The 12,622-nt window shown below is 38.6% G+C and overlaps 1 protein-coding gene across 1 annotated transcript in view; it reads left to right on the top strand.

Annotated features, from left to right (window-relative positions):
- Window positions 1-12,622, top strand: part of SKIC3 (SKI3 subunit of superkiller complex) — an 80,755-nt gene that overhangs the window by 6,356 nt on the left and 61,777 nt on the right. Inside the window, exons 4-8 of the mRNA XM_065406299.1 lie at window positions 247-338; window positions 1,298-1,373; window positions 2,860-3,000; window positions 6,208-6,306; window positions 6,412-6,520. Coding sequence (XP_065262371.1) covers window positions 247-338; window positions 1,298-1,373; window positions 2,860-3,000; window positions 6,208-6,306; window positions 6,412-6,520 — 517 coding nt within the window. The remainder of the gene's footprint in view (window positions 1-246; window positions 339-1,297; window positions 1,374-2,859; window positions 3,001-6,207; window positions 6,307-6,411; window positions 6,521-12,622) is intronic.

Raw genomic sequence — 12,622 nt, 5'->3', positions numbered from 1 at the left:
TTGTTAATTGAAGAATGCATTCACACCCACTCTCAAAGAAGTTTCTGATCTAAGCAGTCACCAGTACCTCTCAGCATAACATTATATTCTGATCCTGCATTGAGATTTGAGCAGACAGATCCCGGTACCTGCGCAGAGCCCCACCGAAGGCATTGGGTTCCTTATGGGCACAGCCGGGCTGCATGCCTTAAAATGATCTTGGAAATAGCAGATGTGAAATCTAACATACATTTTACTTTTGTTTAGGGATTAGCAAATTTGTATGAGAAATCTAACCAAACAGATGTCAAAGAAAACTTGTTCAATGTTTACCAAAAGCTCTTGGAACTCTATGAAAGGTAAAGAATATTTTAGATTAAATTATGACACTTCAACATGTTATATTAAAATTTCAGTTGCACTGGAAAAAGTCCAGTTTTAATGCCATCACTGATACATGTCATATTCTGCACATAGTAACTAATTCTAATACTCATGTTGTATTAGAGGTAAGGCTTTGTCACCCCTAGTGGTTTTCTATAATGTGAAGTTGGGGTAGCGATAAATTATCACTTTCCTATTGTCTTTTTATAAGAAGAAATCTTTTGGAATAAATATTATCTAAACTATTGACATTAAGTATCATGGTGTCATGACTGTATCCATTGGCTTAATGTATTGCATAGATGGTTGAACTTTATAAATCTCGTAACTCTCAGTTGATGTTGATGGTTAGCATTAATATCACTAGTACATGTACTCAGTTTTTATGGTCACAGGGAATTTCATTTCCCGTTACAGTTTATAGTTCTAAACAAAGCTAGCACTGGTTGTATGTCACCAGTTTCCACAACTGATTGGAGTGTTTTTGTGATTTATTGCTTTGTTTTTGTGATTTTGGTTTTGTCTGATGGACACTGTCAACTTATAAATCACACATCTTTTTAAACATTTTTAATTACTTCTGTTTAAGTAACATCTAAGATAACTATAATTGAAAGATTAGTGGAAAATACTTTTGTTCCAGTTCGTTTACTTGGTGCATTTGACAGCATTTAGGATAAACTGACTATATACAGTCTGTGTAGATTTTTCACACAGCAACTGCAAGAGAAAAACATTCTAAAAAAATTCACAATAGTTGCATTAGGACTTGGAGGCACATATAGTATCTGCAGCAACTTCTAATGCTCTCATTTAAAAAAGAAAAAAGACAAGATTTCAAGTTGGCAGTGTCTCTTGAAGAATACATTTCTCCATATTTGTTAGAAATCAGACATGGCCTTTTTGTGGTTTTTTCCCCCCCATCATCTTCTAGTACTGACAAGCAGAAGTGGTGTGACGTATGTAGGAAACTTGTGGAACTGTATCACCAAGAAAAAAAATACCTAGAGGTCAGTTACTGATTTACTGTCTCTCCTTTTCCTATGCAAATTATTCATTTTTTTTGCAGTAAGAACTCATCTCTCTTAATTAGACACCTGTGTTCTCCCACCAGCACTTACCACTAAATTTAGAGGCAATCTATTGAATTGACGTGTCTTAACATAAAAAGCAATCCTAGAAATGGTTAGTTTACCTTTTATTAAAGTGAAGTTGCAATCATTTTGTTCAATACAGAGTTCTGAAATTCACCATGTTGATACGTTGTGTCATATAAACAAATTGCATTAAAATGTTAGTTTCTGGTTGCTGTCAAGCATTTGAATATTTTTCCACATTATTTTTTTTTAACTCAGGGACTCAGAAGTTAGGAAATGCCAGCTCAAAGGATGCCTGTGCAACCTTAATTCTGCCCTCTTGTGTGTATGCATTATAATACAGTTTGTAATTAAATGATCACATATTTTTTCTACAGTACTTTTTCACCTACTCCAGTTTTTTGGAAGTATTTCGATTCCTTGAAGTTTTGAGAACTTTAATATTAGTTTCATAGCAAAAATTCTTTGCCAAGGATGATTATTAGTTTGTTATAATCTCTGGATAGCCTGAATATGCTAAGGGAAATTTTGTTTTCAATGGAAGCAAGGCAGACAAACCTTTCAAACCTTTGAAAACCTAGATGTAAAATATAAACCCCAGTTTGTTCAGTAGTAGGAAGGACTGAACCTGGGATCTCAGGTTCTAAAAGCATGAGCCTCTGCTGTGTGAGCCAGAAAATCCAGCTCTGGTGTCTCAAAGCCAGTATCAAACTCATAAATTCAGCTTCCTCTATGTGGTCCAGCCACTAGAGAGAGAGAGAGAGAGAGAGCGCGTGAGCCACACTGTGGTTATTTGATACTTACTTTGTTTCACTTCTGTTAACAGTCTCAAATTTTATTAGGTATTCCATTCTCTAGCCGAATATAATGCTGAGTCACTTCACTGCTGGAAAAGAGAATAGTGCTTGGGGGTGCTATTTTCTTTTTTAAATTGGTCATCAGAAGTATGGTTTATGACCATACTTTCTGTCATATGCGTAATCAAATTCTTTACCTTACATAGTGCATGTAGGGTAGCTTGCTTCTATCAGACCTATTATAATGCAGATTCCTCTATTATGATTGAGTTTTTCAGGGAACACTTGAAGGGTTTCTTTACTGCAGTATTCTGTTATACAGGGTTAAATAAGCAATTAAGGACCATCAGCTACATCCGTAGTACTAAACTGCTTAAATACCACTAGTTCTAAACAGCACGGTGAAGTAATTTGTCCAACACTCACTCATTAGCCCTATCCTCCTGGCACTCTTGCTAAGTGTTAATGCTATTTTCTGACCACTTAATTTGGGAAATTGTAAATCTTATTGGCAAGAGGTTAAAATAAATTGGAGCGATCACACTGGGTGTCAGATTTTTAAATGAGTTACAGAATGATTCATTTCTCTTTCCTGTTGACAGGTGGCTCACACATGGCATAAACTGATAAAGATAAAACAGGAGGAAGGTGCAGATAATGCTGAGCTCCACCAGCTATGGAAGAGGCTGATCCAATTACTGCCAGACAGTACACAGAATCAAGATAATGAGACACAGCAGTTGGTAATGTTTCTCCCTCCTACTCAAATCATAGAAATGTAGGGCTTGAGAGGTCAGCTAGTCCAACCCCACATCATGCTGGGGCAAGACCAAGTATATCTAGAGCATCCCTGACAGGTATTTGTCTAACCTGTTCTTAAAAATCTCCAATGATGCTGTTCCACAATCTCCCTATTCCAGTGCTTAACTATCCTTATCATTAGAAAGTTTTCCCTAATATCTAACCTCAGTCTCCCTTGCTACAAATTAATCTGATTACTTCTTGTCCTACCTTCAGTGGACATTCAGAACAATTGATCACTGTCATCTTTATAACAGCCTTTAACATATTTGAAGACTGTTATCAGGTCCCTCCTCAGTCATCTTTTCTCAAGACTAAACATGCCTTTTTTTTAACCTTTCCTCATAGGCCAGGTTTTCTAAACCTTTTATCATTTTTATTGCTCTCCTTTGGACTCCCTCCAATTTGTCCATGCCTTTCTTAAAGTGTAGCTCCCCAAACTGGACACAGTACTTCCACTGATGCTTCACCAGTGCCAAGGAGAGCGGCATAATTACCTCCCGTATCTTTCTTACGACACTCCTGTTAAATCATCCCAGATATTAGCCTTTTTTGCAACTGCATCACATTGTTGACTCTCATTCAATTTGTGATCCACTATAATGCACAAATTCTTTTCAGCAATATTACTGGCTAGCCAGTTATTCACCATTTTGTGTTTGTGCATTTGATTTTTTTCTTCTGAAGTGTACTTTGCTGTTGTCTTAATTGAATTTCATCTTGTTGATTTCAGACTAATTCTCCAATTTATCAAGCTCATTTTGAATTCTAATCCTGTCCTCCAAAGTGCTTGCAACCCCTCCCATCTTGATGACATATGCAAATTTTTATAAGCATACTCTCCACTCCATTATCTAAGTCAGTGGTTCTCAATTTTTTTTTTTGCGGACCACCTGAAAATTGCTGAGGGTCTCGGCGGACCACTAAATGAGCTTTCCAAATGTTGTTTGTACCATTAGCTAACTATTCTACAGCGTTTTGGATAAAAGTGCTATATTAAAAAAAACCCTTAATAATTAAAGTTTTTTTGTTCTACAAATAAAAGCACACTTCATATTTTAATATCAGTAGTCTTACCTTTCTAATGCGATGGATGTGCCCTCTCTCCCCTGGTGCAGCAGCCCTTGAGCTGGGGCTGGGAAGGAGGGAGGTCTCTTCCCCGCCATAGCAGTCACAGAGCTGACGCTGGGAAGGAGGGCCATCTCTCCCTGGCAGCCTCAGCTCTGGAGCTGGGGAAAGTCGCCTCTTTCTCTGGCTGCCGCAGCCCCGCACGTCCCAAATTCCCCCCATCCCCTCTTCTCACCCCACTGCCCCCTCCCACCTACCCCTTATTCCCGCCAAGGCCACTACCTCACCTTACATGTCCATCTTCTCCAGGGGTCCAAGCACCTAATTAGTGGAGCCATGCCTGCGCGGCTCCACTAATTAGGTAGTTGGCCCTTCATTCTCTTGTGTGCGGCCGCCCAGGCGTGCATCCTAGAGGGAACTATCCGCGGACCACCTGATTGGAGCTCACGGACCACTGGTGGTCAACAGACCACAGTTTGAGAACCTCTGATCTAAGTCATTAATGAAAATGAATAATGGTTCTGGATCCAGGACTGACCCCTCTGGAACCCCATTAGCTATACTATTGATAACTACTCTTTGAGTATAGTTTTTCAAACAGTTATAGTTATTTTAACTAGACCACATTTCCCTAGTTTGTCTATGAGAATGTCACATGGGATTGTGTCAGATAAAATCAAGATATGTCATGTCTACTACTTCCGCCCACCCACTAGGTCAGTAACCCAGTCAAAGAAGGAAATTAGGTTGGTTTGGCATGATTTGTTCTTGACAAATCCATGTTGCTATTGCTTATCATCCTATTGACCTGTAAGTGCTTATAAATTGATTGTTTAATCATTTGTTTCAGTATCTTTTGAGGTATCGAAGTTAGGCTGACTGGTCTATAATTCCCTGGGTCCTTTTTGTTCCCCTTTTTAAAGATAGGTACTATGTTTGCCCTTCTCCAGTCCTGTGGGATCTCACTTGTCCTCCATGAATTCTCAAAGATTATCACTAATGGTTCCAAAATTCCTTCAGCTAGTTCCTTAAGTACCTTTGGGTGAATTTCATCAGACCATGCCAACTTGAATACATCTAACTTAACTAAATATTCTTTAATCCATTCTTTCTCTATTCTGGCATGTGTTCCTTCCCCCTTGTTGTTAATATGAATTGTGTTAAGCATTTGGTCACAATTAATCTTTTTAGTGAAGACGGAAGCAAAATAGCCATTACACACCTTAGTGGATATAGACAACTAGACTTTGGGTAAATTTTTAAAAAGTGCTTAAGTGACATGAAGAGCCCAAGACCCACTGACTTTCAGTGGGATTTAGGCTTTTGAAATTTTGCCCTTAGGTTCCTAAGTCACTTAGGCTCTGCTCCACAAAGGTATTCCGCTGAAATCAGTGGAAGTTGGGAGCCTAAATAATGTTGTGGACCTGGGCCATAGACCCTTTAAAAAATATTACACACGGTGTCCCCCAGAGTATTGGTAATAGAAATGAAATTCGGAGAATTTTCTGGTGATGGAATAATACGCTTTTGAAAAGCCCCTGTGCAAAATAATGTAGTGTCTTACATAACTGCTGATTTAAAAAAAAATCTTTTGTGAAGCATTACTTTTAAAAGCTCAGATTCATTTTGGCAGTGTTAAGGTTCTATCTTAAAGGCACACAAGATAGGAGCATCAAAATGAAAACTTGCATACCAGTATTTAAAAGTTATTTAAGCGCATAGCTCTCATAATAGATAGTGCTTCACATGTACTCTTTTTGTACATATCTTATGCCACTGCATGGATTAGATTGTTTACCTTCTTCAACTAATAGCAGATTTACTACCAGGATTTGAACACTATATGAAAAATATTTGAGTATGAAGAACCACCCTGTTATGTATTTTGCTCTTTGCACAACAGAAGTTCTATGAAGGACCACATGGGCACAGTGGGGCCAAATATACATATTATAATCATGTTCATGGTATACTACGCCTTGTTTAGTCACCCAAAACCGTGACTAAATTTCATAAGTTCACCGTTTGTTGCTTTTCTTGCTAATTCACACTGTTGTACACTTACCAATTTCTTATTTCAGCTTTTGACTGCATTTGAACATGCAGTGAACTCTGCAGACACAGTTCCCAGTGAAGACCATGAAAAGCTTTATAAAAACTTCATTCAGTGTTTGTCAAAAGTAAGAACAGTTTAATTTATAGTCTCTTCAATAACACAAATAATATCTAATAATACTGCACAAATAGCTAAATAAATTGCTTTGACTTTTTTCCCCCCTTACAAGTTTCCTCATGAGACTGCTAGGCTGAAGAAGGCCTGTGATGATATGATGGTTTTGTATCCTACCATGAGTTATCCTTTAGAAGTGCTCTGCTTGCACTTTATTCAGTCAGGTGAGTGGGATGGTTTTGGTTCATTTTTGTTGTTCCAAAGCTTGTATCTTTTCACTGTGACTTTTGTCTTGCCCTTCACTCCCCCAGTCCTTCTCATAAAAAAGGGAACCAGTCTTTCAAGATCTATTACTTCACTTTGTTGAGGGAAGTTGTAGTTTGAGGCAGCTTGCACCACTTTTCAGCACAAATATATTGTCTATATTAGGTGCTATGTTTCTACCACCCTGGAGAGGAAGACAGTTCTGTCCTAAACTATAATGTCTCAGAGCTGTGAAACTTAGTAATACTGTACCATCAAAGGACTTCTTAAAAAAATAAGTATTCTTTGTTCAAGACCAGTTCTGGATTCTTGATTCCTTTGTTGGCAGTGTACCCAGTCCCATGGGAAGAGTGCTTCATGATGCTCAAGAGGAGCCTCTCTAGATAAATGAAGATTAGCTACATGAGGTTTGAAGAGAATCCTGTTTACTTGTCTTTGATGGAAAGGATGGTGACAATTAAACAAAGCTCTAGAGATGGCTAAAGTGAGAGAATTGGTGAACCAGTATACCCCTTTCCTCTTGGCAGGAACATTCATGAATCTTTCTCCACAAGACTTCCTGGTGGGTGGGGAGTAAACAGGGCTTTTTAGGGTATTTCAGTGAAGTGAAGGAAAGGGGTCTTTTTAAAAAACAGATTTGTTTGTTATATGCTTTAAGAAGGCAGCATGCTGTCTTCCACAGTGCTGGGTTTGAAACTGTTAAATTTCAGTTTTGAGCACTCACTATTGCATTAATATTGTACAAGTGAATAGTGATTTTAGATGTGTTAGCTTTGAGTGTCACAGCTGATACCTTAAAGGGGCCAGAAGTGACTTTCAAGTTGGACCCCCCCCAAAAAAAAACTATTTGTAAATATACAGTCATATTGACCAGGAATGTCACACAAAAACTAAGTAGAAGTATATGCCAAGAATCCATACAGAAATTCCTGTGTTTTTTAAACAATAAAGCTGTATAATTTCCTTTGTTAGGAGTGGAAGAATGCCTTATAGTACCAAGTTTCAGGGAGCTAGGCATCATGAAAGTAATACATGAGCAGAAAAATGGTAATACAGAACTCTTAATTTCAGTGTTTAAAATAATTGAACCCAGTGGAAAGGAACCAGCAAGAACAAACCAAACAAGCATAATTCATCTACAAGAAGAGCTAGTACATAGTATTTTGTATCACAGCAGAACAATCCAGAACATGTGTATTCTATTAAATTAAACATAAGTCTGAATCCAAATATGTAATCAGGCTTTTATGCTTAAAACAAAGAGAAGGTAATTGTTAAGCTCATTCTGTTTCTTTGTGACTTTCCTGAGCATCTTAACGCTGAAGTTCCATCTCAAAATAGATATGGCTTGCTGCTCTGGAATGCACTGATCTGCACCAGGCACAAAACTGCTGAATTCACTCCTCCTTGCAAAGAGTCATTTATTATTTTCATCTCTATGTGCCTGGACCAGTATTGGTAAAATGAATCTTAACTATCCAACCATATAGTTTCCTGGGCTTTAACAGTTTTCAGTGTTCTCTCTTTATCCTTGTTGGAATAAGCAGACATCCATTTCAGTTACAGTTATTCCATTAAATTCAATGGAATTACTGATCCTATGCCAGTGGTGAACTTGTTCAGAGACAAAAGGAATTCCTACTGACCATGGAATTTGCTGGGTGATCTTGGCCATGTCACTTCACTTCGCTGTGCCTGATTCCCTTCCAACCCTTTGTCTGTCTTGAAAGATTATAAGCCCTGTGGGGAAGAGACTGTCTTTTATCTAGGTGTTTGCATTGTGCCTAACATAATGGGACCCTGATTGCAATTGGGGTTTTCTTAGCACCACATATAATACACTGTATAGCCTAAATGTAAAGATTAAACAGTGATTTCTTTATTGTAGTGTGCCGATACTACGTTGCAGTCCATTTATACATAAATGGTCATTTAGCTGACAGTTTTGCACTTTAAGAAACGTGGACTTGAAACTGCACTCAAATTCTGGCATGTGTTCACTTATTTATAGAACATAAAACATTGTAAAGATGTTATGGCCAGCACCTCAATGATCACAGAATATAATACTGTACACAATATCTAAACAAATTTTACAAGGTGTATTGTTTAGACCATGCTTCCATTTTCTACAGGCTAATCCAGGTTAAACAAATATATAAAAAGTTATAATTGAACAATCATAGAAATTTAGACCAAGATTTTGAAAAATGAGTGTCTACTTTAAAGGTAAGGCTCGCAGATCCATATTTAAGCACCTAAATAAGTAACTTTAGGGCTACTATGATTTATGCTGTCAACCAGCCTCAGAATTGGGGGAACATGAATGTGGCTTAATGCCACCTTTTTCTCCACTTCTGAGCTGTGCCAAGCACATCTAAAATACAGTACAGGATCTGGTCTGGAGTGTTGAAGCTAAAGAAACAGGGAAGTCAGTTGAATCCCATCTCTGTACAATTATGGAAATTAGAAATTTTGAATCTAGCAGTAGAATCTCTCAAATTTGTCTTCACTCTTCTGGTAGTGAGGTGCCACAATTTATCTCTCTAAAAATGTTACGGGTTTATCGTCAGTTAAAAAATTCTTGTCATCATTGATAATGCAACATTTTGGTGATTTGATACAGCACCAATTGTAGAAATTTCTGCTTTCAGAAAATCCAGTTTGCCTCATCTAAGTTGTTGCTTAGGAAAATATGAATACAAAAATGACTCTTTTTAGACAAAGATCACAGGTAATGGTAACCGACAGCCTTCACTCTCCCATGAATATTTGTGCAAATTCCCAGGATCCTGAACACCGTAACCTCTAAAGGTGGATTGAATTTTGCTTTGAGTAATTTAAAAAAGGGGGTTGATTTCACTAATAAGATGTAGCCCTTCTTATCCCTCATAGATTTGTTGGCCTCGGTATTCAGTATTCCTTAACACTATATACTTTTACAATTTCCATTTTTAATAATCTAATTTCAAGATATGTTTTTGTAAGATATCTTGACCAAGCTTCAGCTTGCTCTAGGAGACTAGGTATCCAGCTTGGATTCATTTTTAAAGGCATGAAATAGTTAGCTATCCCAGCAGAACCCTTCTACTTGAGAATTTCTCAGTGAGATTACAGGGTGCAAAGTAGACTGAGGGAACAGTTACCCTGAGTCGTGGCCTCCCCTGAACAGTCAGTACCTGCTTCTGCTACTTCTGAGATTTTGGCAATGGCTTACAAACTTACATGGATATAACTACATCACTCAGGGGTGTGAAAAATCCATATCCCTGAGTGACGCAGTTATACTGACTTAACCCCCAGTGTAGACAGCTCTGTGTCAATGGGAGGGCTTCTCCCATCAACATAGCTACCGCCTCTCATGGAGGAGGATTATTAACTACTCTGACGGGAAAAGCTATCCTGTCGGTGTAGTAGCATCTGCACTGAAGCGCTACAGTGGCGCAGCTGGGCTGATGCACTGTTTAAAATTTGGACCTACCCTTAGTATGCTGAATCTTCATGACTTTATTTTCCAGCACTTGTGTATAAAATTTTCTGGAGTTGGCATTTTTTTGGGTGATATTGTGTGTACAATCTTGTAGAATGTGGCTTCTTTCTAGGCCCCCTATATACAGCGCTGCTCATTTGACTTATGCGCCTTATGTGTGTTCTGCTGCCCTGCCACCTGGCATCGGCGGCCCAGGTAACACAATGTATAATCAATTGAGAACCACTGAGTTAAAGCATTTGTACTGTAGATTTTTAAAACGACATATATTATGTCAAGTTTTACAAATAGGAAATGCTCATGATCAGAAAATAATATGCTCTAAAAATAGATGGTTTTGGTGTATGTATATATATATATATATATATATATATATATATATATATATATAAAAATAAATCCATGTTCCATTAATGCCATGCAGAAATGCCAGATGCATGTACAGCCATCTGAACAATTACTTTAATCTGTCCTTAATTTTTTTTAACCATTTATTACATTTGTGTCTTGCTTTCTGCCTTGGATCTCTGCCTTCCTTCCCCAAGTCTGCCTATAACTTCAAAGCTGCCACAAACATGGGAAAGCACAGAAGTTGTATTTTCTTTTAAAAGATTGCACAAATTTATTTACTGTGCCACTAGGGCTGCAATTTTCTAACAGTAATTGTATTTCCCTTTTGTATTGGTAACTAAAGATGAGCAGGTTGTGTATGCATACGGGAAATATCACTGACATCCTGATGTGCTAACTGATCCCCAAAATGGACAATCTATCAATCAACTGGCAACTGAAATCTTGTAAATTATTGTAAATTAGTGGAGATATCCTATCTCCTAGAACTGGAAGGGTCCTTGAAAGGTCATCGAGTCCAGCCCCCTGCCTTCACTAGCAGGACCAAGTACTGATTTTGTCTCAGATCCCAAAGTGGCCCCCTCAAGGATTGAATTCACAACCCTGGGTTTAGCAGGCCAATGCTCAAACCACTAAGCTATCCGTCCCCCCGGATAAATTCTTGTCTATAACAAACTGTACCATAAAGTAGGAGAGTCACCACCCAAACTTCTTTTGGTTTAACTGTGCTGCATAGTTTATACACAGGATGAATCTTATTTCAGCGGCTCTTAGAATATCTTACCTTAATGACATGGTCATTTAGACCAGGCTGGAAAGTCATCTTGATCACTTGGGAAGTTTAATCTTGCCTGTAGGTCATGTAGGGTTGATAATAACCTTCCAGCACACACACAGAAAAGAGACTGCAGGGATAATTTTAAAGTGGCAGTAAGTCCTGAAATATGCACGTAAAGTAAGTTCTGCAGATGCATATGCTTACTTTTTAAAAAGTGACATTTGTTCTCTCGTAGGTTTGGGTGGCAACTACAGATACCTTGTATCTATATTTTCATGTTGATGCTTCTCATAATCCATATATAATCAATAAACAGTGTACACTGGTGGTTCTCAATCTATTTACCATTGTGGGCTGCATATGCAGCTCTCTGTTACGTGGGCCGCATCCACACAATATATATGCTACCTGTATGGCCAGGAGGATGTCACATGGGCCGCAGCTGTGTGCTGATTGGGCAGCAAGTGGGCTGCTGGTTGAAAACAGCTGATCTACATGGTATTAAGCTTAACTAGGTTTCAATCATCTTCCATATGAAGGACAGCCTGCTCAGTTTCCAAGTCCTTCAAACCCTTCCAGCAGCATTTTGCCCTCTTAGGTACAATCTCATGTCTTTCTCTGTCTGCTGGGCCTCTTGACCCCAGTATGAACTAGTATGATATTTCTCTGGAATTGTTTACCTGTGCCAGAATCTGCAGTAATTAACCCTCCCCCCCCGATTTTAATTCTCAGGGGGTGAGACTTGGTAACCCTCCCTGATGGGGCTAGACTACAAGTTATATATAGCATTTATAGATACACAATAAATGTAGGGGGGAGGGATAGCTCAGTGGTTTGAGCATTGGCCTGCTAAACCCAGGGTTGTGAGTTCAATCCTTAAGGGGGCCACTTGGGGATCTGGGGCAAAATCAGTATTTGGTCCTGCTAGCAAAGGCAGGGGGCTGGACTCGATGACCTTTCAAGGTCCCTTCCAGTTCTAGGAGATGGGATATCTCCATTAATTATAATTAATTACAAGTTTATGACAAATCCTATGTCACATCTCAATATACTAACTAGTCTTTTGAAGTTTCCATACTTCCATGGTTTCACATCTACTACAGTGGCGAGATAGAGGAGTGGAGTATTCGTCTAGTTACAAGTTCCTGAGTGAAATTCCTGAAGTGAGATGGCATGGGCTTCTTTCTTCCTCTCCTGTGCTGTAGTGACGGCCTCTGGTTCAGTAATGTTTGTACGTGCTGTCCATTTTTACAAGTGGTTTGAACTGAAACTTGGCTGCTATGAGAGCATTTAAGCCACTGTAATTGCTGATTAACAAGGGTTTATGTAGTTCAAGCCTTTTCCCTCTGGAGTTAAACTGGGCATTCCTTTGTTCATAGTGCCTTAGGAGACCACCAGGAGTGAACTTTCTGTTAGGTCCTTTGGGAAGGGGAGAAGGTACAA

Source organism: Emys orbicularis, chromosome 6, assembly GCF_028017835.1.
Source record: "Emys orbicularis isolate rEmyOrb1 chromosome 6, rEmyOrb1.hap1, whole genome shotgun sequence".
Taxonomy (NCBI): domain Eukaryota; kingdom Metazoa; phylum Chordata; order Testudines; family Emydidae; genus Emys; species Emys orbicularis.
This window is presented reverse-complemented; position numbering and strand designations above follow the sequence as displayed.